The sequence below is a fragment of the Phallusia mammillata genome, chromosome 2 (assembly GCF_965637545.1).
Source record: "Phallusia mammillata chromosome 2, kaPhaMamm4.hap1.1, whole genome shotgun sequence".
Taxonomy (NCBI): domain Eukaryota; kingdom Metazoa; phylum Chordata; class Ascidiacea; order Phlebobranchia; family Ascidiidae; genus Phallusia; species Phallusia mammillata.
This window is the reverse complement of record NC_137253.1, coordinates 19,616,801-19,644,176: the sequence shown is the minus strand read 5'-3', so window position 1 is coordinate 19,644,176 and position 27,376 is coordinate 19,616,801. Positions and strand designations below refer to the sequence as shown.

Below are 27,376 nucleotides of genomic sequence, written 5' to 3'. Positions count from 1 at the left end.
TTGACAAGCTTTGTAATGTGTACGCGAACACAAACGTATTGACATAATAAGCGGTATAAAATGGGGTTGTGTGGAAACAATGGCATTTGTGATATCAAAGAAAGTCAACTTATTAATCTTAGAAACCCTTAAAAAGCCCTATTTCCGCAGTTTACTGGTGAATAACATCGGGAAGAAAATAGTTGCAATAAAGCAAGTCAAACTGCCTGATAGATCACATGAAACTTACCCGCGGGCCTCAGGTTGGACCAAGTTTCTAATCATAAAACTGTTTGATTTGTATCTTCCCGCAGGTGCCGTTGACGTGGATTTGTAACGACTAACTGCCTGCGCATGTTTCAGATACAAATAGACTTGGCATGAGGACTACAAAATTAATACAAAAAAAGAACTACAGATACAAATGAAAGACTACAAATTAACAACTAGAATGCATTTAGTTATCTGCAAAAAAATCATTTATAAGGTATCTTAAAAAAAACTCAAATAAAAATTCGACATAAAACTTAAAATCGGGTAGTTTGTATATTTTTGCATTTGCGAATCTTACAGGGTTTGTAAACACCACCGTTCTTACTCCATTTGTATGGAATTCAGTACCCTCTCAATTAATTCTCTGATCTCAAGATAGACCAGTGGTTCTTAACCTTTTTTCCTTGCTGCACCCCTTTCAAATCACAAACCAATTTTCGCACCCCCTTTCAAATCACTAACCCATTTTCGCTCCCCCTTCTGTAATTGCTTAAATAGAATAGACCTAACCAACCTTAATGGGTCAGCATCCCCACACCCCCTAGGAACAGTTCTCGCACCCCTTGGGGGTGCGTGCACCCCAGGTTAAGAACCCCTGAGATAGACTGTTGTTGATAATGTAGCGATGTTTATAAAACTTGCTCAAAGCGATACACGTTTGCGTCTTACACGGATGTTTCAACAGTAGACTTGTGTGGTTTCCATCGAAATACGACATTGATTTAACTACGCCTATTGTTTTGTAACTTTTGTAACACGATTTTAAATTTAAAGAAAGTTTTGTTTCCAACGTAGTAGTTTGATGTGTAAAGTTGGCGACTAGTCCTGGAGGTTTTGTTATTAGGAGAAGCTTATTTATTCGCCCAACATTATTTTTGATGCATATTTGCAATATGAACAGTATTGCTTTCAATAGCAATGTTATTTATTATCAATCAATAGGGCAAAATAAGGTAAAAAAAGTCACCAGCAACATTTGCAAATGATTCGCGTCACTGTCCAAATACCAGCATTAAAATACTGAAGAATAAACAACGTCTTCGTGTTATAGTATTGTGAAAACACTCTCGAATTACTCGTGTAACACTCATGGTTTTGCAGTCACGCTCTTGCAAATACGACCCAGTTTGAATTAATAATTTAAAATTTTATTATTGTCGTTTGTCAGGCGCCCGCATCGTGCGTGTAATGTCGCGGTTTCAGCGCAACAACAGAACAACACACGTAAAAACAGAAAGATAGGAGGAGACTTTCATTTGATTACTTACAGAAGTGAGACAAAAAGTGCGAGCAAAGGGGGTTGGGAAAATGAGAGAAAGACACCGAATATTAGCAAAGAAAGGTTTTGTGAAACTGAAACATTAGCTTAGTTGCTCCAGAGAGTTAAGCAACGGCGACTTGCAAGGGTAATTTCGCAAAGCAAGGAGGCAAAAATAAATCAAGCTAGAGCTCGTGAGTTTTGTACAGCGAATGTATTTCGGTCATTGCCGTGGAAACGCGCTCTTTTGAATTCAGCAAAATATACACGACAGATGCACGAGACGCTATTGCAAGAAAAGAGTTTTTTGCGAAACAGCTATTGCGTTAAACACAATTCCCACAAAAAAGCTACATGACGGAATCGTATTTTATAACTAAACGGCGTTCGATATGAATGCATATATTTTAAAAGCTTGAAACGCATGCTTGATTTAAACGCATTTCGTTTATTTAAGACGATTACAAACACAAGAGACGAGCGGCCACGGTTCCTCGTATCAGCGGTTATCAAACAGAAAAGAAAATTGCAACGTCGACTCGTCACAATGGAGTAGATAATATCACAATGCAGTGGTTACACACCAAATAAAAAAGCACATGGAAAGTTGAAACGCTGAAATATTATGTTTTTTAAGGATTGGCATTTTGGCATTTGTTTGTTTCATTTCCGCAATGGCTGATGTATTTGGTCAGGCCTGCCAAGTGGTTGGTAGTGTACCATCGCATGGAAATAACTTGGCACCAAAACGCAACAAGTGCAAAATAAAGGCACATTCCTAAGTTCCAGGACACTTGCTCGCTTTAAAACTTAAAAATGCGACTATAAGGCAACGTTAAAACGTTAGTACGGCTCCCATGATAAAACGATTGTTCATACGTGCGAGCAGACTTGGCAAACAGTGCGTGATTAACAAATGAAACTTGCTGGTTTCGGATGGCAACCTGGACGTACCATAAAAAAGTGGCAACTGAAATCGAATGCTGTCTGCAGTAAGCAACAATCACAGATCTCCCCCAAACGAAAAGCTAAACGATGGCCGCGATATCCCCATAAAGTCTAAAAAGGTTGGTTTACTCAGCCAGAGCCTGCTGGTGAGAACTGCTTGCGCCCCACCTATGTTAGTAACTACTTAAAAAGCGCAGGAAAAAACACCGCGAGGTTGCTACCTGATAAAGCACGGGAGGTGTAGGGATTGGCGGAGAAGTGCTGCGACAGAACTAACTTTAAAAACTCGATTCAAAACCCAGTGGAACGACGCGCCTTCATTGGCAATGGTGGACAAAAAGGCTGATCGCTAACGTCGCGGTTCGGCCAAGATACGGTGTGTGACGCACGTATGTGTTCACGGTCCTGGATTAGTGACGTATTAGCAGCCTGGACGTTGGCGGTCATCTCTGATTGTGGTGACGGAGCGATTCCTTGTGTTGGCTTCGATTGGACACCGTTTTCCGTGGGTTTGACTGCGTTCCAAAAATTGGAATCATGAATTTAAACCTTTACGACAATCAACGCCAAGCCAAATTGGTTTCATTCGTGAAATTACTAATATTAACAAGAAAGCATCGTTATGGAAATTAATATTTTACAAAACTGAAAATCTGCAAACTAGATATTTAGCAAATTGTTTGTCGCTTATTTTGTTTATAATTGAAGACAATTAAACCTATTGATTTGGCACATTTGTTTGGACACTACACCACAAAAACAAATAATTAACAGAAAATCAGTCAGTGATTAAGTATGCACGCAATTACTTGGAATGATTGGTCACCACTTTGTTCTTCACCGACCTTCGACAACATCTGAATACGACGGTGGGGCTGGATTCTCTTCTGGCTGTAATATTACTTATAACTGTTATGATCGTCATGAATATGCATATAAACGCGCTGTTTAAAAGATAGCTATACAGAAATAAGTTGCTTTATTATCAAACAATTTATTCAGAACTTTATATTGTTGAAACTAGGAAGCCAATTTGTAGCAAAAATTTTTTAAGTGGTAATTTACCTGAAGGAGCTGGTTCATTTGTGCCCTTAGTTGTTCATTTTCTTTTGCTAACCTTTGTTTTTCTGCATCATTTATATCATTCACATGCTGAAACACAGACCAATTTGAAATGTTACGGATGGTTATTACCAGTAAGGACAAGTTATTCTGATATCTGGACTTTGTATGGGGTGTGCATTTACTGAATACCACAAAATAAGTTTACATAACTAAAAAGGTTATTTGGTATGCCAATGGAGCTAAACCGTTTTTTGAACCCTGCAACATACTAGGGTCTGTCGGGTACCTAATAATGGCTAGTCATAAACATGAAACGAGTTGAACAAACTTTGGAACGAAAAAAACAAATCGAGTAAAATTAATATGTCTCCCCTTCAGGAAGAGGGACCCAGAATTACCACATACCATAAGCTGTGTGAGCTGAGTTTGGAGACAGCTTGTGATTTCCACCATCCGTGTGATCGATACAACTCCAGCGTTGGACATCAACTCGTAACTGGATGACATCGGCCGGGAATTGCTTTCATCTGTTATACTTCCCACTGCTAACATGGCAGCTCGTGATTCGTTCAAAGACAACTCGTCACCGGTCATTGTTGGTGTATCTTTGCGGTCATCCTCGATGTCATTCGAAAACGTATTATCGGACTGGTCATTGTAAACTTCATTGTCCGACGTCGTCCCTTCTTCATTCGTTCTGGACCCTGGTGACTTAAGCATCACCGGCGAAGTAAAACTGTCGTCGGAAAGAGACTTGGACACAGAGCCGCTAGGTGTCATGTCGGAGACAGAGTTCAGGGTGGCGGTGGATGTATGGGGCGAGACATCGTGTGGATGGGAGACGGGCACCGCCCACCGCTCCTGGGTTTCGGGTTCGGATTGCTCAGGAACAAATGCTGACGACCGGTTCGAAGCGCTTCGTTCTCTGTCGTTTGCGGTGAGATATCGGGGTCGGACGTCGATTTGGTCGGGTACCATGCAATCGTTCAGTAACTTGGTAAGTTTGTCAACTGCGTAAAATTCAAATCAAATACTCAGTTCGGTGTAAACATCAACAAACACATACAAACTTTTTTACCAGATCATGGGTATCAGGTTAATTTAGGGCAGCCACGTTAAATGTTTAGCACAAGGTTTGATCAATTTATCACCAGTTTTTGTTTATGAATAGATATTTTTCCTGATTAATTTTTGAAAAATAGTTCACGTCCTTTTGTCTATTGGAGGTGATGCACTTTCACACAGTGACGCTTACCACACAGCAGTGAATGCATGACTAGTGTTTTCGCTTCTGGTTCGGAATCGACCGACGACATTTCAAGGACGTTTTCAAGCACGGCGTCATCCAGACCCGATGCTTCAGCAAGAAGTCGATGTTTTCGTTCAACTGCCGATGTAATGTCCTGCACACAACATGGATAAAATGTACAAGTGTCACTCTATATAAAAAGTACCTATGAAACGATAGTCAGTTATAAAAATGCAACTAGTCGTGTGTCAAATAAAAAAGTGAAGTTTGAATAACATTACAGATTTTATGTGAAAAAACAATGCCAAAATTGCATGTAGTGCTTATCTAATTGCATGTAGGTCTATACCAGCGGTTCCCAAACTTTTTCATATTTTTTTCAAAACGGTCCCTTTGCCATTATTTTGAGGGCTCGCGGTCCTTGAGCCTAAATATGTATTTCATAAAAACGAAAGTTGATTTCAGGATTTTAGCTAGTTATGCAAAATTGCGCATAAAAGTCATCCAAACACAGCTTGTGACATCACAGAAAAGACAAATGCACTACAATTGTGCGCGAACAATTACATTTTTGATAGTTGTCATTCAATAAAGGCTATTGTTAAGCAATGGAGACAGTTGATTCTCAATTCTACTTTGATTTAAACTTATTTAGTGGCACAAACTGACGCCAAATAAGATTATAGAATTACTTCAACCGCTTCGCGGTCCCCCCAAAATTGCCTCCGGACCCCTAAAGGACCGCGGACCCCAGTTTGGGAACCGCTGGTCTATACAGTATGGATTTTCTGTAACTCACCCATCAAAATAGTAAGGCACTGTTTGCTTTAGTTTAAAAAAAATACGTTTTAAAAGTGAGCCTCTATATTTACTTCAGAACTAAATATTTTCATGTTATGTCAAAACGTATGCGTGATTAGTTCGGCAGCGCGTTACCAGGAATTTTAAACGCTGACATATTCCTTACATTTTGCTGTTAAAAGCTGACTGTCACGATCTTAGTTTAAACAAAATGCATGATCGAGTCATAAATAGATGTTAATTTTCAGTCACTGGAAAAGGATCAAGTATTTGTTTAAAAAAATCTTCCAAAAAAACATTGTCTCGTCGGATTTCTTGCAAAGATCGCACTCGAAACTTTTTACCTGCTGCACGAGAAGCAGTCGTTCAGCAACTGTTACGGGGAGGATTTCGTCTGCAACTTTTCCGTAGCCAGAGATTACGACAGGGGTTGTTGCGTCATCGGTGCCGGCTGGACTGGATTCCTATGAAAACGCACTCTTTAGGATTATAGACAAACATGGCGTATTTATGGTCAACAACGCATTGTTATCCAGTAAAAACTAGAAGGGTGGCTTAGCACATATTGCCCTTGCATATACACTATAACCTATTTTGAAACATAAATATATTTCCTATGCTTATTTTGCATTGGGTCCCATATTAGTCACCGTCTTTTATAACTTTAGTCGTTTCTGCAGGCAAAAACTCATGGGTCCCCACACATGCAAAGTTGTAGATAATGCATTTCAAGAGATAACCATGCAAAAGTCGGGTGTTGTAAGGTAAAACACAGTGATCGGCACTGGGCTTAAATAATAATACTATGTAGAATACAAACTATAAAATTAGATTCGCCCCAGATATTGGTTAAAGTGTGTCCTATTTAACGTTTTAAAAAAACTGACCCATTTTAGGGGGCTAGTAGGGCAACTAATTGGGTTCGACACACAAACTAAAAAATATATAAAAACCACAATGACTCAATCAATAGTACTGCAAAATTTCAGCCCAATCCGCCAATGTTTAAAATTTCGACCACTAGAGGTGTTTTGAGCAACAACCGTTACTGTTTCTGACGTCATAGGGCTGTTAACAAGCCCCTAACTGCCATGGCGCAAAAACGACCACCAAGCAACCCACCAACGAGCAACAAACAAATGGTTGCCCTTGTAACACTATTGCTCCAAAGAAATCTTTCGTTTGTGGTGCCCAGTACCATACAAATACGTTTTACACTTTAGGGGCTTGTGGGGTAAATGTTAGGACTACAGGGTTGAACACAACAATTGACACTTATAAATGGCATACTATACAAGAAATCCAAATTTCAGCCAATTCTGACACTGTTTAAAAACTCACCCATTTTAGGGGGCTAGCGGGGTAAATACTGGGGTTATCAACAAAAACAAAGTGGGATGCACATCTACATGAATATATCTACCATCTGTGTAAATTTCAGCCAAATCCATCAAACATTTGATGGAAAAACGAGTCGGACAAACTTTGGGTAAAAACACCCATTTTAGGGGGCGAGCGGGGTAAATACTGGGGTTATCAACAAAAACAAAGTGGGATGCACATCTACATAACTATATCTACCATCTGTGTAAATTTCAGCCAAATCCATCAAACATTTGATGGAAAAACGAGTCGGACAAACTTTGGGGAGAAAAAAAAGGAAGAAAAAAAAAGAAAAAAAAAGAAAAAAAAGAAAAAACAACAAAACAATTTGAGTAAAATCAATATGTGTCCCCTTCAGGGAAGGGGACCCATAACAAGCAAGTAAAAACATACGAAAACTATAGGTGTCTCATTCAAGAAAACCGGTCCAGCACCAGTATAACATACGTAAGAACTTACTGTTGCACGTATGTGAGGATGATTTTCTTGAACTCGTCCCACCAACATTCCAGCAGATATCGTACCAAAACTGTAAAGAGAATGTATTTAGCAAACTCGACAACACCATTAAATTGCACTATGGGAAAAAATCATTACTTGTCATCTTCAACGTCACGTGATGTACCAGCCACATGAAATCCCTTCCTTCGTGCCGAAGTTCCGATGTCCTAAAAAGCGTTTTTTTTACAAAAATAAAGATCATAACCTTTCTGGAAACCTAACATCCAATTGCAATTTTGACCATTTTGCCACTTAGACTATCTCTAACAAAACATTTTTGTACAGCTTATCAGAAAATACTTTTGCCAAGGGAAACAAAATGAGCATTTTATAACTATGTTTACACCAGTAAACAATAAGGTCACCCATTTTTACCTTTTTGGCAACGGCCACCGTTTCAGTGATATTCTTCATCCACTGTTTCACGTCAGTTGTCGATTTGCAAACGAACTCGTACATGAGAGGACCCGCGTGTGTGGACATGGCGAAAAATCCGCGCTTGTCTGTAACGTGGAACTGATAACTTCAAACTCAAACAGTTTTAAATCAAAACTTGTTGTAAGAAAACTGTTTTAAGTTTACATCACTGGATGAATTCGTTGCCATCAAATAACCGTTTGCACTAAAAGTTTATTACGAACGCATTCACCGCATCCACACTTAATATTTCTGGAATTTCCCATTGGCCTTTAATCAAAATTTTCAAAAAGATAAACTATGTTACTTGAAACATTCGATTATAAAACAAAGATTTCAGGTGATAAATGGTCAATTGCAGGAATTCCAGGGTCCCAAACGTCACCAGCGGTGTACTAAGCTAACCCAACGCATTTAAAAAACAGTCTTTTTGTTCTTGGATATCCTTTGAACACGAGTTTAAATCGATGCTCGGGTCAGTTTGTGCTACTACTCGGCCGAGCATGAAAAACAGCGATGCTCTGTTCCGAGTACACGGGTTCTGGATCGGCTCGGCTCGGCTCGGCCCATCCCTACTAAATATGGGGCACAAGTATGATGTGTGTACCGTGTTCGTAGGAATATCAACTTGAGCTATAGTTTGGGTTTAAGCTTATACTGACCGGTTGCCACATTTCTCACAATCAGCTTGTCCAGCTTGAGGAAGGGAGGAGCATTGGCCAATCCGGACATTTGGCATTTGAGAATGTAACGGTCTTCCTGACGTTGCAGTAACACCATTAGATCCTCGAATAAAATACAGTGTAGGGCTGCGATAAAAAAACAAAGAAAATTGATGTTTGTAGATCAGAAACGACAAAAACTGATCGTACAACTGAAACACTTTTTAACGTTAACTGCAATTTGACTAAAATGGAAGAAAATGCCGACATATTTCAATCATTTTTTTACACTTTAGGTAGGGAAACATATTCTTTTTTATTGCAAAATATGGTAATTTTCAAGTCATGGCAAAGTTATAGAACGAGAAAGAAACTCTTGCAAGCAATATATGTACATAAACATGTCAGTGACATTAAATCGGGTCAGCAGGACATCGATGACGTCACAAGCATAATACTTACGTATTTCCTTCTTCTTATCCAAGTGACTGACTCTCCACGTAAGTTGACCGTGGTGGACCACGTGACGTTTGGTGAGGTCAATGTTCTGGTTGAATAAGGAAAGTTAAGCGCACATCACATTAAAATGCTTAAACGTGACAGCCAACTGCGGTATGTGCTAATGGGATTGACAATATACGATTGGCTTCATTTGTTCAACCAAACAAGAACCGATTCATACACACAATGTTGAAGCATAATTATGTAAAAGTATAGGAAACTGTACCTTGTATTCACGCACAAGAGGATCGTCGTTCAAACTGTTTTTCAACAGTGGACCCCTGTCAAGGTTTTGCTGGATTTCAAGGATTTTCTGGCAAAAACAAAAACATATTATGCATGAGATGAAATACATATATGATATATGGTTAGCATAATAAATGATGTAAAAACATGCAACAGGTTCATATAGATTCAACTTTTTCACAAAGCAATATGTATTGTTAATGCCATATACCTGTTTATCTTCTGCTTCCTTCACAGTTTGGTTGACAAATGCGAGAATATCCCGACATCTCTCACAAGCTTTCTTAATTTTTTCAAGTTCCCCATCCGCTTTTTCTGTAAGTTGTATTGACATATTTTTAAGTTTTGTCATTTCAAAAACAAAACAAAATAGCTACTGTGGCAAACAAACAACATGTGAGTACTTTATAACGAAGTTTTTTTTCCTATATCAGTGTTTACCAAATTCAAACATAACAGGACAATTTGTTAACAAGCCAATATACAACGGATGTACATACAATATTATCCAGCAAAAACAGATAATTGGCACATTTCTTGATGACCCGACAAAGACATGCACATGTAAATATTGCATGTTGGCGCTTTCTGGGCAAAGTGCAGGTTCAATTGGCCTTGCGTTTCGCACTTAACGCACGTCGTTTTATGCGAAAAATAAAGTTTGGTGATGAGAAGTTTGGAGACTTACTTTTAGTATACTTAATGACGTTCTCAAGCAGCATGGGATATTTGGTAAGTCGCTGAAACTCCATTGGAACAAAATCTTTCAGGTGCAACTTTCGGCAAACTTGTTGTTTTTGCATGTCCTATGTATGTATACCACACAATAAAACAGTTTGTTGATAACAATGCGGAAACTTTATTTCGGGTTTGTAGTAAAAAAATACGTCACCACACAGAAGTCTGCGTTTTTTCTCCATGACAAAACCACAGAATGACATCTGGCGGGGAATTTTACACTTTGCAAGTACAGACCCAGCTACATTTGACTGCCAATTATGTACATGCAAGTATAACTCTATCTTACCTCAAGAAACTGGTTAAATTTTTGTTCCTTCTTGGACTTTTCTTTTATCATACTTAGTATGGTAGATTGATTGCCGCAATATAGGGCGCATTCTTCTTTTAAGCGATTCCCGTCACTGCCGTCAAACTGCAATGCCAAAATGAAGTTTAAAATGCCCATAAGCTTAGCGAAGTCAATACGGGTTGGCAATATAAACCGTTTTGCTCTATGCAGAAATAAATTAAAGTATATTTTTGATAAGCATGTTGACAGTTATCGTAACTTTAAAAAGCGTAGTTCAGTTTTATTAGCATATCAACACGTTCTGAAAATGAAACGCATAAAATTGTTGGCATGAGTAATTGCCGAACGTTGAATAAACAAAGCATGTGCTGTCTTGAGGAATATCTGGGCCAGTGCATTTGTCACAAGCAAATAGGATTTGTTGAACTAGTATTTACAAAATCTCACCCTTGATAGAAGAATGTCACCAATGTTCTTTACAATGTAGCTGCCACGTTCTTTGGCTTCTTCCTTTGCTTCTTGTAAAGATTTGTTAAAAACTCGATGGATTTCAAGGACTGCTTGAAGGTTGGGAAAAGCTTGAAATATTTCCTCTTCCTTCATTAGACCTTGTTTTTTCATAGGTTCATAGAACACCTAAACAATAGAAACTCAGTGAAATATATTCGACAACATTACAAAATATTTCATCACATGAAGTATCCTATAGAAACCTGTTACCGCTAACACAACAAAAATTACAAGGGGTCGTTTTCAGAGCAGTCAGTTAGATCACACAAAATATAACCTCTTTACAAGTGTAAATGTATTACGAGTCTTTGTTTGCGAAGGCTCATAACAAAATAAATGTTTTCAAGGGTATAAATCATTGCTTGCTATACATCAAAGTCGTTAATCATGTGTATTAAGACACAAGCAAGTTAAACGTTGGAGCTGTAGGGCCATACACTTTTATTAATATGCACCACTTTTTGTTTAACAACCAAACTCTACCCAATTTAGACATTATTAAACAGTTTCATATGATGGAGGATGCTAAAGGTTAACTGGGGTTGTACAGTAAAATGTTGCTGTACACAATTATGTTAAATTGTAAGTTTAATCCCATTCAAACAACAAAGGATACATAGGGTAAAATACAGCAATTACGTTACAATGGCAAAAAAATTTTCACACAATTTGAACATAGTTTAAACATTTAGTCCATTTTAGGAGGGGGTATTTTTAGGGATCCTACTGTCATTTATAGAGTTAAATTAAAGAAATAAAATAAATCAACATCTACATTCACCACCTGTAAGTCTTGATCAAACTTATCAAAAATGCATAAACAACTACAGGATAAAGGGTATCGTTAACAAGCACTAACCTTTTCAAGAATTTTCAAGTCTCTGACGTGGTGTTGTTCTGTGTAAATAAGTTCATTAATCACTTCTTGTCGTTTCACCTCCCGGCGGTCAATTCCTTTAATGGCCGAACTTGGTACAGTTTCTGACCAGTGTTGTTCAGATGCATCAACATTGATCTGATGCAGAAAGAAAGCAAATAAACAAACTGAATATGTATTTGAAAAAAATCTCTTTTTTCGTTACCTCAGCATCACCAATGACACTAGGACCAGGAATAATAACAGTTTCCTTCAACTCTTCTGCCTGCGTTGTTTGTTCTGCTATTCCTCTAGTGGGGGGCAAATTTTCGTTTGATGAACTAGCAGAAAAAACACAAAAATGTGCCATCTAGCTACCATAGAGCAAACTATATCACATGCTTTTGTCCACTGAATTTGTATACCCAAAATGTGCCTTAATTGTTAACAAGCCTTTTGTGCAAACAGTTTACTTACATATGTTGTGACATGGCTTGCTCAATCTTGTTCTTGTCAGGGTCGCTGTGACTTTTCGCCTGACCTGAATGGCGTTTTTCATCTTCTCGACGCCGCCGAAAACTGCCAGGTCGGGATGAACGTAACCTGTAAATTTAAAATCAGAAGCATAAAATAATTGTTAAACTTACCAACTGGTCATATAACAGAACAATTAAGCATGAGCACCAGTATTTGGTTCAAAGTACAAATTTACACTTTAAACATACTTGGTTCCGTCTCGGGATGAGTTTTCAACAGAAAGTGTATCAACTTCGGGAGCATTTTCCCCAGAAGTGACATCTTGAAATTGATTTATTAAATGGTTTACAGTACCATGTTCAGGAAACAACTCGCTTGGCGTTTGCTCCATGAAAGTTTGATGGGCAGCAGCTGCAAAAAAACACATAGAATTTACAATGTAATCTAAACCAAAAATAGAAGTATGCAACAAATGAATACTTTGGTGGGCATTGTAACATTAATAGTAGCATAGTCATGAATGCATGCATGCATAATACCAAAAGGGTTATCGTAAAGACAGGTATGTCGGGTAAACTTTTACAATAAACTAGAAGGGTGGCTTAGCACATATTGCCCTTGCATATACACTATAACCTATTTTAAAACATAAATATATTTCCTATGCTTATTTTGTATTGGGTCCCATATTAGCCATTGTCTTTTATAACTTTGCAGGCAAAAACTCATGGGTCCCCACACATGCAAAGTTGAAAATAATGCAATTCAAGAGATAACCATGAGAAAGTCGGGTGTTGTAAGGTAAAACACAGTGATCGGCACTGGGCTTAAATAATAATACTATGTAGTATACAAGCTATAAAATTAGATTCACCCCAGATATTGTTTGAAGTATGTCCTATTTAACATTTTAAAAAACTGACCCATTTTAGGGGGCTAGTAGGGCAACTAATTGGGTTCGACACACAAACTAAAAAAATATATAAAAACCACAATGACTTAATCAATAGTACTGCAAAATTTCAGCCCAATCCGCCAATGTTTAAAATTTCGACCACTAGAGGTGTTTTGAGCAACAACCGTTAATGTTTCTGACGTCATAGGGCTGTTGACAAGCCCCTAACTGCCATGGCGCAAAAACGACCACCAGGCAACCCACCAACGAGCAACATACAACTGGTTGCCCTTGTACCACTATTGCTCCAAAGAAATCTTTCGTTTGTGGTGACCAGTAACATACAAATACGTTTTACACTTTAGGGGCTTGTGGGGTAAATGTTAGGACTACAGGGTTGAACGCAACAATCGACACCTATAAATGGCATACTATACAAGAAATCCAAATTTCAGCCAATTCTGACACTGTTTAAAAACTCACCCATTTTAGGAGCTAGCGGGATAAATACTGGGGTTATCAACAAAAACAAAGTGGGATGCACATCTACATAACTACATCTACCATATGTGTAAATTTCATCCAAATCCATCAAACATTTGATGGAAAAACGAGTCGGACACACTTTGGGGAGAAAAAAAAATGAAAGAAAAAAAAAGAAATAAAAAAACAAACAATTTGAGTAAAATCAATATGTGTCCCCTTCAGGGAAGGGGACCCATAATTTGTATTGTCAGATAAAACATTGGTAAACTTTAGCACATCACAAATTTCAGCTAAGTTTTCTGTTTTGGTCAAAAACTGACATGACTCAATTAGTCTTTTATGAGTTATAAAATGAAATGGTAGTTTTTTTACTTTAATCCAAAATTAATAGAGGTGTATTGTTTTAATAAATTGACACAAAAATAACAGAAGCAGCTTACGAACATAAAAAGCATGCAAAAATCACAGTTAGGTTGTGACAAATTTCTCAGGTTTCTCTAAAATGGCAAGGTTGGCTTTCCCATTGACATCATGTTTATCTGACCATAACTCAGTTTTTAAAAAAAATGGACAATGTCACCTGATGTTGAAATCAACCACATGCCATTCTGGAGAAATTTTGGCATGCATTCAGATACACTGCTTATAAAATTAGTTGGTACCATAATCTTGACCTCCGCTATCATTTGTTTAGGAAATTGCCAAAAACTTGCGCTGCATCATGCTGCTGGCATGTTAGAGCAACAATAAGCACAATGCTAAAACTGACAACTCTAGCAGCAATTAATTGACCATATGGCAGCCACATCAAGCTTTCTTTACAACAGCAATTCTACATGTCATGTGGCACCTGTGTCAAACACTCCAGTATGCAATTCCTCTGCTCTCTGTAATTCCTCAGTGGGAATGTTGCTCGGCCGAACTGGCGAGTGATTCGACTTAACACTAGACTTTGTTGAATGTTGTTTTTCACTTAGCAGGCCGTCCTGCTTGTCAAATACAGAAAGTTCTACAGAACTGTCCACTGATGTCGACAAAACATTTTGCTCGGGCGAGGTGGGTGGGTTTACTTTGGTTGGCATTAGAATAGTTGAGCCAAGGGGTGGGTTTTCCCAAATTGTTTCACGGGATTTGCCTGACTTTTTAGACTCCCGATCCCTGCGGTCTTGATGTTTTTTGCCATCTGCTGTGGTATTAACATGACATGTTATACAGGTTAGTGGTCACTTTGTAGTCGTCAAATCACCAGGCCACCATTATTGAATCAAAATTATTTTTTGGTAACAGAGTAAAACATGCATTTGTAAATAAACCAAGAAAAGATGTTGATCATTCCGGAACAAAAGCAAGAGTTGCTATAAAGCATCCACAAGGTTATGTAACAAGCAACCTTTTTAGCAACATAATGCCTAAACTAAAAATAAAATTAAAGACATTGCACAAACAATTGAAAATGACTTTTTTCTACACTGTTTCCATCTACTAACCAGCAGGATCATTGCTTCGTGGAGTTTTTCTTTTCCAGTTTAGAAACACACTTGATCTTTTGTTGCCATCATCTATAATTGATTCCTGGCTCCCATATGCTTTTGATTTTGCTAATGCGGGTTGCTGGGACTACAAAGTCATGACACAAACGGTAAAGGTAATCAATCACCTCCTGCCTAATGCTAAAAAAGTGAAGCTAAAAATTAACTACCTTGTTGGTTTTAAGCATTGAATAGACTTTTGAAGTAATCTTGGATTTAGACCGTTTTCCAATGTACTTGTTGACAAATGCTGCAATGGTGTCTTGAATCAACAACCTATGAGCACATTATTTAGACAACCTGCATAGAGTACTAACAAACAGTGACAAAATAATTACTTACCATTTTGCTTGTTCGCTTTCTTCCCAACTGCTGGCATTTCTACACACACAAAAATCATATAATGTTTTACAACACATAGAATTTCAGTTTCCTTACATGTCGTTTATTAATGGCATAACAATGTCCTCCACAATCCTAGCATCTTGTTGAGCATCACCCAAACCAATGTTATCAAGTTTCTCATCTCCAAACAAGTTTCCCAGACCTTGTTCTCTTTTGATGCGGTACTGACTGAGTTGATTGCGAATCTACAAAACAATTACTTAATACTACATCACATAAACAACAGATAATAAAAAAACTAGTTGATTTATAGTAATTTAAGGTTTTATTATATAAGGGTCTATATATAGGTTCCTTTAGGGAAATTTTAGGATTCTGTATAATTCCTAAGGTCTATGAACTATTTGTGCAGTTCATGCAACAGTTTTATCCCAATTACTTGCAACAGATTAGTAACAGCTAGGGATGTGCCGAGCCGAGCCAGAACCTGAGTACTCGGTACCGAGCATCGCTGTTTGTAATGCTCGGTGCTCGGCCGAGCAGTTGCACAAACTAACCCAAGCGTTAAATTTGCATATTCATGCCCTGCTAACATATGTAACTAGTGTTCGAAAGGGTGTCTATGAACATAAACGAATGATTTTTCAAATACACTAGATGGTGGAAAAACGCATACTTTATGGGCATGTACAGCTTAATAAAACACCGCCGGTGACGTAAGAGGCCTTGTAGAGCTAAAACTTAGAAAGGGATTTTTTTTGTGACATCATAATGCACCGAGCGTGCTCGAAACATTTGCAAACAGAACATTTGCAGTTTTGGCACATCCCTAGTAACAGCTATGTTGCTAAAACACATTATTGGACAATTTGTCTACAATGCAACAGCTTATAGAGATATTCAACACAACCGACGCTCATCTTTGATAAATTATAATTGATTGCATTATAATATAGCATTCAAAAACCATAAAAAACAACTCTGGCTATACATCCATCATAGGATTTACCTCCTTATTGGAAACTTGTACAGCAGGATCGAAAACCCCTCTTAAAATTTCCTCTGCTGGATTTTTTACATGTATTGTAGACTCTATTGAAAAAGAAATTATTTGTGTTAAACAGGCTGGTGTACCCACGGATAGGTAAGGTATTCAACAACATCAATCACTTACGAATACTCTTTGTAATAGCATCATCTACTTCCACTCGCAATGGCTAAAAACATGTTTTACACATAAACATGGGTTTGAAACAATGTTTCAGTTCATTTAACACTTACCGCATTTGGTGCAAGGTAATGTTTATGAATAATTTCTGCTTGTTTGGCCATTTCTTTCGCACTTGAGAGAAGTCGATAATTATCAACAGTCAAGAAAAACAGCTGTAAAATGTTGAAACAAATATTACACTCTGCTTCAACAATACAATATAAATGCAAGAAAAACAGGACTTTGAGACATGAAGTAATTTTTGTGAAACATGCATTGCTGTTTTTAGCTTAAACTTACCAGATTTGAAGGGTCATGTGACTGGATAACATATTTAAGAAAAACAGCTAAATGTGCCGGCCGCTGAGTAAGCTTGTCAAAGTCATTAAATGGCCCATGATCTTTCACCTATAACATATTAAAGGGTTTTTGACAAAGACATAACAGAAAACTTTTAAAAATATAATCTATTTAGCAGCATTAGGTAGAGGAAACAGCATGTCTCACTAACAAGGAAGTAGCATAGCACACACAACAAAAAAACGTTTGCCAGGTTTTCTTACCGTAAGTTCATCTTTAGCAATGTCTTCATCTTCAAAGTTCATTATAGTTCTGTTTTGCTCTGGAACTGGGGTTGTAGGTTTGGCAACATCGTTCTACAATGAAGTTACATATAACCAAATAACTTGTTTGCAAAATGTAGCTGACAACACACTATACATACATGATTAACCAAATCAAATGGCATTCCACCCATCAGGTTCATGTTTGAATTCTCCTCTGAACCCATCAATGACGAATTGGATACATCTAATCCACTTTGGCGAGATAAGCTCACTTCACTAACTGTTTGACTTCGATACTCTCGAGTAGATGGGTCTCTCTGATGAAAAACAGCATATTTCACAAATATCACAACTGGTGTTAATTAGAACTAAAGAGCACCTTTCTTTAAACCAACAATAACTACTAAATTTGTTTACCATTTCCTGGTCTGCATACATGTTTAAACACTGTTCAGTATACCACACAAAGTAGACTACAGCAAGACATCACTGTAGTACAACTTCAAATGTTAGCTCACACCATGGAAAGCTTGTGGATCATTAATAGATCGGGGTGGATAAACTCTTTGTTTACACACTGTAATATGGGTTTCCAACCTACATACCTTTATTTGGCTGTGGTGGTATTTTGGCATAGCTTTGAAATGTTATTTCGACCACCACTGCTTATTAATACATAGTTACAATCTTCAAATATAGAACATGGCATGCTAAGCATTTCTAACAACTCCAGGAATATCTCAACTTAAAAAAACACAAATTTATACCATGTCTCGAATGGTAAACAGTATCAATCTGTGGTAACCACAAGACTGAAAAAATAAGCCATATAGTTTTGTAGCAAACTTCAGGGCTGGAAAGTAGATTACACAACTACATTTCACACTGCAACCCACAACTGAAAGAGTGCCAACTAAAAACATGGTAGTGAACAACAAAGAAATTTGTTCTGCCAACGGTATTTGACATTAACAACCCAGCGACATTTAGCACACAAAACCAGTCGTAACCTTGTAATAGTGGTTTAACTTGTGTTTAACAACCACACCCAGTATAAATCAAATATTAGGTACCAGAGGTTGAAATAAATGAGAATGAGTGTTTTGCCCTTTACCCTAACCAAGCACCATATTGCATTCCAACCACAGATAATAATTTATGTCACATAACATAAAAAAACAGTAATGTGTATGGTCTTTCATTTTGTAACATTTCCAAATTCAAACTTATACTTTTCACAAATTAGTTTAACACATAACTATGTCTATAGGTTCCAATCTATGCATTCATCACAACACTGCCCAGTAACAAGTTAAGACCGCCTTTATCGCTGGCTGGCTGACTGACACATTTTGGTCAACTTAAAAGCAACAGTGATTAGGTACACGCTTTGCATGGTGCTAAACTCACGCTCAGCAAAATCAACGCACTGTGTGATACGTCCCTTTCTGTGTAGTGCGGATGCATACAGCGATTGATCACACTATGGCCCAAGTCGCTAACGTTGCTTGAACTACAAACAAGCGCGAGTGGCGCAGAGGGCAGTACACACAGAAGTACGCGACATTTGCTCAATGACGCGCGTGACGTTACTCACCCAACTCACTTCTCTGTAACCAAGTCTTTCACAGAATATTTCTATAACTACGGGTAAGCTACAAAACCATTTTACTCGACATGACGCCTTTTCTTGCCGTTGTGTTTGCGCAAACGCCTATTTTTAACTTTTGATAAAACGCGCAATCAACTATAAAAGCAAAACGTTACCAGTTGGTATCAGCAATTCTTGCGATTTTAAATGTTAATTGGATCGCACACAAACGTATTGGCGATCCGAAAATTTCGAAAACAGTGCGGAACAGAAACTTTCTTTGCACTGCCTTGGTGCCCGACCAAGCATAAAACCGTTCGTTTTTTGTTACCTATCGTGTAACAAACTCTCCTGTTTGTTGGCAGCAAACTTGTTAAAAAAAGGTCTGACCTTGATACGAACTACAGCTGAACGATTTCTTGAAAGTTTTATTGATGACTTGGTTCTCTGAGGTTCACTTCCTCGCCGTGCTGACATCACTGGTGTAGATTGCTGTAAGTCGCTGGACGAAGAAGAAGAATCGCATTCGTCAATAGAAGACGTTGGAGATGAAGAGTAGACAGGACCAAAGGATATTGGGGATCGAGGAATGCGAATGGGGCGCATGCCAGGCGGCTCTGACTGGGGAAAGCTTGACACCCGCCTCACGTTAGTGATGTTGAGTCCTAGGCTGTGACTGCTGGGTGACCTCAAAGAAGCATCGGAAAGCCGCGAAGTACGGGGAGGTACCGCTGGAGGAGGAACAAAACTGGGATGGAAAAACGAGAACTGTCCACCAACTGAAGTCATCGGACTAATCGGAGTGGACGGACTGGACACTGCTTTAGAATTTAGGCTTACATACGGTCTTTGTTTGGGCAACAATGGTGGCGGTGAGCTTATGGCGGTAGGCAAATCATTGCTTTTCGACTGGCTTTCATAAACGATGCTGTCAATTCCAGACTGGCTAAGTGGCGGCATGCTGCGACGGTTCATCTTTTTCACGAAGGAGTTAATGCTTGGGCCACGAGAACGGTGAGGTAGACTTGGTGAATTTCTTACATCCTCACTATACCATGTTGTCGATGAATGTTTAGTCGATGAATTTTTAGACGTGTGTTTGAATTGGACCTGAACGGTTTCATAAACGTGGTCCGTATCTCCATCTTCGTCTGAAGCCATTAATCTATTTTTGTAGCAGCAACTTTGAGTCACAAAAATCAGCTATTTCCAACAACATACAATCACTATTTTTTGATTCGTTGGATCTAAATGTAAGTGCAAAATGTATACTTAAACGTACGTTGTTCACAAAATATTTTGCAGTTTAGCTACAACCAACTACTTGCTAGTTTTGTGCTGTTACTGAAACCAGAACACTAATACAACGCCACGTTTCTCACCAATATGGATTCTTGGCTAAAACTAAACCCACCCAAAACCACAACAGCCCAGGAAGTTCTAAATCAAGGCGTGTGAAAATTCATACTGCTCGCCTTTCAAAACTAAATCTACTTATGCCGTAATCCAGCGCCATTGATATTGCTATCGCATAAACGAAATTACGGCAAGAAATTCTCGGAACCTGGCGCGCTTGTAAATTACAAACCTAAGGTTGACATAATGGGTGTATTTGAATTCTTCAAAAGGTTGCGCGAAGCAAACAATCGCCGTTATTCTGTTACATACAGCTGAATTGTGTGCCTTGCCCTACTGGACGTGCTGGACAATTCAACGATGCTGGCAACCTTGCAACTGCTAAATCCAAATATAGAATGCCTGTCTGGATGGAATATAGCGGAACATGTGGATGAAGTGGGCAGAAAAAATGCAAGAGGCCCACGCATTCAATCACATTTAACTTCCGATTTTCTTAATGCATCCAAGGAGCATGACGTTACGGGGCGTGATGGGATAATCAAAACGAAGAATTACGTAAAGTCGCGAAAAGTGATCACTTCCATGAAAGGCTTGTCCCGCCAAATACACCGCTTTTATCTCTTATCACACGTTTCCTAAAATAACCAAATACGCGTTCATATGTAATCCAATACGGACAATGGCAGGCTGGTAATACATTGTTGATATGACTAATTCTTTGCTATGCGACGCTTCTTTAAAACTTTACTGAAAAACTATAGGTTATACAATCTTAACGATTGTAGAACGATACCTCTTGACGCGGCTGGTAAACAAAACTACCCTGTAGAAGACTTTGATTTTAAACATGCTAGTAACTTGTGAATACGGTGTCTATACTCCCAGTCTGCCGAACTGCCAAGTGCACATTTAATCTGTACGTCATATAAACGCGTTGTATTTATTGTTGTTGGCGGTAAACCCCCTCTAAACTTAGAAAAACTTTTCTCTGGTGACAAACTGATAGCAAATAGTTTTGCTGCGCACAAATCATACCACAACTGACAAAAAAACTGATGCTGTTCAATCGTTACGAGTGTTCGAGTGACATCATGACTCGTGTTCTAGGAAGACTTTATCTTCTACGCGCACGACAGACAAATGTGTAAAAGCGCCTAATGGGCATTGGCAGCGATGCTTGTTTTAGGGCAAAACGACAAAGTTCGAAGCTCATAAACTGGCATTGAACAAAGCAAACATTCCAATCCTGCACAACTGCATATGTGATGAACTTTACATCTTTAACTTGCTTCTAGTCGAACATTAACAAAAACTGCGCGCACTGGTACAAGGTTGTTAACTCCACAATCATTCTACACGCCAAGAGCGTAAAGCACCATTAAAAAGACCAACAATCGAACGAAAGCAGCCTTCACAGACTGCTTGTGACAGTGAAACACGTTCGAATAATTAGCGGAGACCAAAGTGTTGTGTACGCAACCGGCCACTGAAACCCGTTTGTTAATCATTAATAAACCAATATGAGATTTCGAAGTTCCTAGTTATTACAGGGAGGAGTACTGATATTGGCTAGACGCCATAAAAACACCGAAAGGTCGGCAAACATGACCAAACTGCGTTTTTATGATTATCTTGCGTAAACGTTACCCAACCGACAAAAAACGGGCAATGTTGCTGTAACTGACCAGTACAATATAAGTATCAGAGTTACATATGATTACAGCTCAAATTGCTTTGCCTATAGGATTTGGGGCGCTTGTTAGCATATTCCTCGTCACGAAGTCATTTGTCTTCTGCCAAAAGCAAATGGGCAAACAAAAAACGGGCGCTAATCGAAAAATCTAATCGGCTCGCTTTAGAAGGACCAAAACGTGCATTTGGACCAAATATTTAACAAGACCGTTGATTGGAATGAGCTGCTTCCAACAAGGTAAGAAAGGACAGGATATAGCAAGATACTCCTCAAACTAAGCGTTAAGCCTCTGTTTATAAGTCAATATATTGCGAGTAAGTGTATGTTGAAATCAAAAACCATTAAATTAGATACAAAATGTTTCAACAATATGGCAAGTGCCTCATCCATAGCACATAACTGTACATTCGAACGAACTGTAAATCGTGCTGCAGATCCATTATCCAGGAACACCCATGATTAATAATTGATCAACAGCTAATCAAATATTGGTTGTATCATAGAACACAGAAGTATTGACCTTCAATTGGTTAGGAACGTTAAAAGTATAAAATTCCATGAGATTCAGACAGCAATTAGAAATTTCTTGTTAGGTTTGTGTACTTTTATCGGCAAAAAATTATGTTCAACAGTTTTTAAAAACATAATGCTGTTGTTGGTCAAAAGTATGCTTCACTTTGTATTTTAGCAACTCTACACTTGTCAGTTGCCCATATTTACAACTTTCATAAGCTTCTTAATGTGCCAAAACAGCACTGTAATAAATAATAGCATCAGTATTGCATAGATCTAGTAAGCCCCTTTTACCTCCACTTTATTAAATATTTGCATAAATGTATACTTTACCGAAAAAGACATAAACACAGTTACAACTTACTTCTTCAAGATGAAATAGGGAAGATCCTATATCCATGTCAATCGATGGTGGTGTTTCGTCTTCAATGTCAACACCTTTAAGGTAACAGAAACCTTATTGATTCTTACAAAACTCTCATTCTATAACCCACCTTAAAACCTAGCTATTATAGTATCCTGGATGTGTAAAATAAATCCAGGGATTATCTATGTTGTCTGTTTATAGACATGATCATTATTTACAAAATACTCCTGAAAGTTAACAGATTCCTAAACTGTGACATATAATAAACCTTGCTTGTCTCAAAGCTTTCTGAAAGAAGTTTGTCTAAGTTCCTCCGGCTAGATTAATTAACCACTAGTCTCATAAATTTTGCTGTAAACAATCGGAAGTAACAAAAAACGCAACAATAAACTGTCCCTTATTACATGCCGAAGGTCAAATTTGACTGGGAGCCACCCTTTACTGGATATCAACAAGCCTTGTGGGATCTGTGTCATATAGGCAATAACGTCAGAATGTCAGGAAATGCTTGCCAGCTCCCTTCTCGATTATTTCCTCTTTCTAACTTTCTTTGCTAGTGCTAAATTCTATGCAGTGAGGGGGACACATACGTCATGTCACAACTTACAAACAGTGCAAAGTGACTAAACACAATAAAATGTAAACCCTGTTTTGACACTTTGTGTTTTAAAGTGATTACCATGAATCTGTTATAAGCTAAATATTTAATTTGAATTTAATGCTTTTAGTGTATAGAGTAAAATTTGTATTAAAAGGTAAAATGATTGTATATGCCTAAAAACTAATGAAAGCATTGCGACTTTGGGACATAAAGTGTGCCATATATTTTTCAGCTTACTTGTGGTGTCATCAACATCAGTAACATGAGTTGGAGGTGAAATCACTGGGGGTTGTTCAGCAACTTGTGGTTGTCCTTTTTTGCTTTCAACCTGAAAAAGCATCCAGCACTATAGCTCCATCTAGCAGAACTTCAAATTTTCAACATTTTTCTCATGCAGTTAGGTAACAATATTAATATGTGGTGGTTACATAGTAATGTTTTACTTGTATAAGTGAAAGCTAATCCTGGTTTGTGAAGGTCAGTAAGCCACAATACAAAAGTTTTTAATAAATACTTACAAAGAAAGTTACATATGTACAAGGCATTCAACAAACAATCTGTTTACATGATCCAATTTGATTTGTTTACTTGGTTGTCCTGATTGTCACTAATAGTATCCAGTACAAAGATCCCACTTACATCCTTTAACAAAATCCATAGCCTACTTTTGCAATATAACACCAAAAGTTCAACTCACTTTCCAAAGCTGCTTTTCCAAGTCCTGCTTTAACTTTTGTGCTGTTCCCAGATCTGTCAGTAACTTTGGGGATGGATTTTTTGCATACTCTTCTTTTATTCGCTACAAAAGAAATAACGTCATACATTACAACTGCCACCAAAATCCACAAATCTATTGTTTACCTCAACTTCTGTAACTTCTTGTTCCAGCATTTTTTTAATGGTCTCAACTTTCTGGTCATAAAATTCCTTCTGCAAAGTCAAAAATTAACATCAAAAGTGTAAGCTACAAAGCAATGGCAGAAAAAAATCAAGTTTACCAATTGTCCTTTGGGACCTGTGATGTACTCATTGACAGGTGGTGGGTGAGTGACCTGGTTGCTCTCCACATCATTTGTATTGGTAACTGATGATAATTTTGGAATACCAAGTAAAGTCAAAGCAACATATGATTTAGCTGCAAAAAAACATAGATTTGTACTGATTCTATTTTTGCAGTGTCCTGATAAAGCTATTGTTATGGAATTAGATTGAAAATATTTTGTTTATCAACTCAGCAGCAAATTTAGCAATACATTTAAGTAATTGTTTAATACTACACACACACAAAGTATAGTTGATGGGAATATACCTTTGATAAGACGAACAACATCCACATGATTGCAGTCAGTCACATTGGTATTATTAACCTGAAAGCACATTATCTCATAAAATAACTTTCCATTGTGATGCTGGTTACATACAAATCAGGTAAATGTTGTATTTGATTTGCACTGTTTAAGCAATGTTTGCTTTACTTTATAGTGTCTGAATAAGTGGGCCTGGTCTGGTCTGTGTGAGCCATGGATGTTACAACAATGTGCAGGTGCAATAATAGTATGTGTAAAACATTTTTCTAACTTTCTTTTCATACCTTGATAATTCTGTCACCTTGGGTAACACCAGCTTTGTGAGCAGCACCATCTGTGCAGAACACAAAGTCATAAATTAATGTCAAAGAATGGAACACCATCACAAAGAAATCAAAGTGGGCTGCCATTATCTTATTTTAAGCTTAACACAGTGATAGTGTTTGAAAGTCAAAATTTGGGAAACAGCTTTATTTAGACTAATCCAACATCGTAAGTAGTCACCCACTTAATAATGTTCATCCACAAACACAGAATCAGATTCAAGGTGAGGAATAGTAACACTGAAAATTGTTGCAGTAATCCAATGTTCCATACCTGGTTTTACAGATTGCACATAGACAGGATTATCTCCACTGACAGTCAAACCATATCCATTTTCATCTTTTTGAACCACAACACATTTCATGACTAAAGTAGGAGCTCCTATTAAGTGATAAAGGCATCATCGAAAACATTTTTAGTTTTTACAAAATATCTTTTTTTTGTCTTGTGATGATGCAACAAACATATAGTACTATTTAAACCAAATATTGCTCATCCATACTTGCTTACCATCAGCTTCTGTCTTTTCATTTTTCTTATCATTTATCTTCATTGGCTGACCAATACTTGCTTTGCTAAGCCTAGATTCAAAACAAATAGATTACTGGCACATTTCAGTTCAACATAACACTTAACATTTTACTTGACAAATATATACCATTACATTTACAACAAAAATGCTATTGTTTGTTTTCCTTGTTTAGTAAAATGTTGTGCAAATATTACCTGTGCTCTTTTCGTTCCTTTCTGCTCACCAACCTTTAAAAACAGATTGGCTTAATTTCCATGACTATATATACACACATATTAAATTCATGGATATGCCAGAAAATAAATATGGGGTATTGTCATAACACATACATTGTTGAGGACATGTTTGTGTACATTGTTGACATTTATAATTGTTTGATGACCCAACCGATTAAAAAAACAACCCCTTACCCATCAAATAAGCACTGATTTTGTGACTATCAGTCAAACAAACAAATATTCACCACAACATGCAATACTAAACACTTTTTACTGGTCAAACCTTTCAGTTAATGTCCGAGTGAGGCCTGATTGTGTTTCCATTGTAGCACCAAATTTAAATCAACAATTCTTTTATCTAGTTTTATCACATACTGTTAATCTACCTATAAGGCCTAAAACCAACAGAAAGAGTTTAAAGAAAGGAGATGAACAGTGATTTGTAATAATATTAGCCCAGCCGACAGTAATTACTTCAACAACTTCCTGTATAGCACACAAACTAACCAGCAAAATGGTATATATAGTAGCAGAAGACTGGAGACTGAATTTATACTACCACATTCTGTGGTAAAACAAGAAGGTGAAATGCCTATGTCACTTAAATTCCCTCATAGATTTAGATAAATTTCACTGTTGTTTAAAAAGCTAGTGCTATATAATGTGTCATGGTTTTGGCGGTGGTGCTCACATTAAAAAAGCAGACTTTTTCACAATCTTCAGCTTAAGTAAGCAACACAGTTATTATTTTTTAATATCCTCATGTATAAATAACGGGTCACACTAAAAGCAGAAAAACAGAAAAGAGGGAAAAGCAGGAAATCAGCACTAAAAGCAGAAAAGAAAGGAAAAGCAGACAAAAGGGAAATTTGTGTTTTCTAAAACAGGGAAAAAATAATTCCAGAAAAACAGGAAAAGAGTGAAATTTCTTGTTTCATTACGAAAAGCAGAAAAACGGGAAATGTTTCTTTATTTGTTTTTTATACCTTTCTAATGGGCTACTCTAAAATACGCAATCTACGGCTATAAGGGTCAAGGTGAGGGATTGTAATACAAATAAATTTATTATTTAATTTAGATAGCTTTTGGACCTAATTTTCTTAGTGTTAACATGTGGTACCATACAGTGCTTTGTACCACTTTCAACACATATGAGAATATTAAGTCCATACTGGGAATCTAAAACTAAATTATAGTGTTATTTTTATCATAAAAAGCCCTAACCATCAACATTTTATAGATTGTGTATTTTGGAGGAGCCCCTTTCTAACTCGTAAAAATCATTTGAATGTGATCTATTAGCGTTCTACATTGATTGTGTGTTGTGTCCAATACTGAAAAACAAGAAATGTTTTTTATTTGTTTATTTCCTGTCTTTTCTGTATTTTGACATAATCAATGTAGAACGCTATTAGAACACTTTCGAATGGTTTTTAAGAGCTAGAACGGCAAAAAAACAAATAAAGAAACATTTCCCGTTTTTCTGCTTTTCGTATTTCTCGTATAAATTTTTTATGAAACAAGAAATTTTACTCTTTTTCTGTTTTTCTGGAATTATTTTTTCCCTGTTTTAGAAAAGACAAATTTCCCTTGTTTCTGCTTTTCCTTTCTTTTCTGCTTTTAGTGTTGATTTCCTGCTTTTCCCGCTTTTCTGTTTTTCTGCTTTTAGTGTTACCCATAAATA

At 37.4% G+C, this 27,376-nt stretch overlaps 1 protein-coding gene across 3 annotated transcripts; it reads right to left on the bottom strand.

The window, feature by feature from the left end:
- Positions 1 to 1,378: 1,378 nt before the first annotated feature.
- Positions 1,379 to 26,119, bottom strand: LOC145212170 (rho guanine nucleotide exchange factor 11-like). Of its 3 annotated transcripts, XM_080080209.1 has the most exons (42): positions 25,976 to 26,119; positions 25,669 to 25,701; positions 25,453 to 25,523; positions 25,216 to 25,323; positions 24,903 to 24,952; positions 24,621 to 24,678; positions 24,310 to 24,446; positions 24,173 to 24,241; positions 24,009 to 24,110; positions 23,549 to 23,639; positions 22,708 to 22,781; positions 17,346 to 17,504; positions 17,185 to 17,277; positions 16,922 to 17,029; positions 16,693 to 16,794; positions 16,586 to 16,628; positions 16,421 to 16,503; positions 15,505 to 15,656; positions 15,409 to 15,447; positions 15,237 to 15,342; positions 15,025 to 15,154; positions 14,388 to 14,723; positions 12,405 to 12,567; positions 12,157 to 12,282; positions 11,906 to 12,020; positions 11,683 to 11,838; positions 10,761 to 10,949; positions 10,311 to 10,436; positions 9,972 to 10,089; positions 9,495 to 9,598; positions 9,264 to 9,350; positions 8,999 to 9,083; positions 8,537 to 8,683; positions 7,833 to 7,960; positions 7,554 to 7,624; positions 7,416 to 7,485; positions 5,918 to 6,037; positions 4,779 to 4,926; positions 3,929 to 4,533; positions 3,524 to 3,610; positions 3,268 to 3,349; positions 1,379 to 2,973 (listed from the first exon to the last, which is right to left on the bottom strand). In XM_080080209.1, exons 1-41 carry the CDS (start codon positions 26,014 to 26,016, stop codon positions 3,296 to 3,298), a joined length of 4,884 nt encoding a protein of 1,627 aa, XP_079936335.1. In that variant the 5' UTR covers positions 26,017 to 26,119; the 3' UTR covers positions 1,379 to 2,973; positions 3,268 to 3,295. The 3 variants fall into 3 exon arrangements, with proteins under 3 accessions (XP_079936335.1, XP_079936336.1, XP_079936337.1); XM_080080210.1 differs by lacking the exon at positions 14,388 to 14,723; XM_080080211.1 differs by lacking the exons at positions 22,708 to 22,781; positions 23,549 to 23,639; positions 24,009 to 24,110; ... (6 more) ...; positions 25,669 to 25,701; positions 25,976 to 26,119 and adding an exon at positions 17,793 to 17,877.
- Between the last annotated feature and the right edge of the window lie 1,257 nt (positions 26,120 to 27,376).

Excerpts from the sequence above, each read along its gene's own strand:
- LOC145212170 (XM_080080209.1), bottom strand. The coding sequence starts at position 26,016 with ATGGAAACACAATCAGGCCTCACTCGGACATTAACTGAAAG. Across the intron at positions 23,640-24,008 it reads TGGAAAAGCAGCTTTGGAAA|GTTGAAAGCAAAAAAGGACA; the intron begins GTGAGTTGAACT and ends ATGCTTTTTCAG. Across the intron at positions 9,599-9,971 it reads CGTCATTAAGTATACTAAAA|AAAAAGCGGATGGGGAACTT; the intron begins GTAAGTCTCCAA and ends TACAACTTACAG.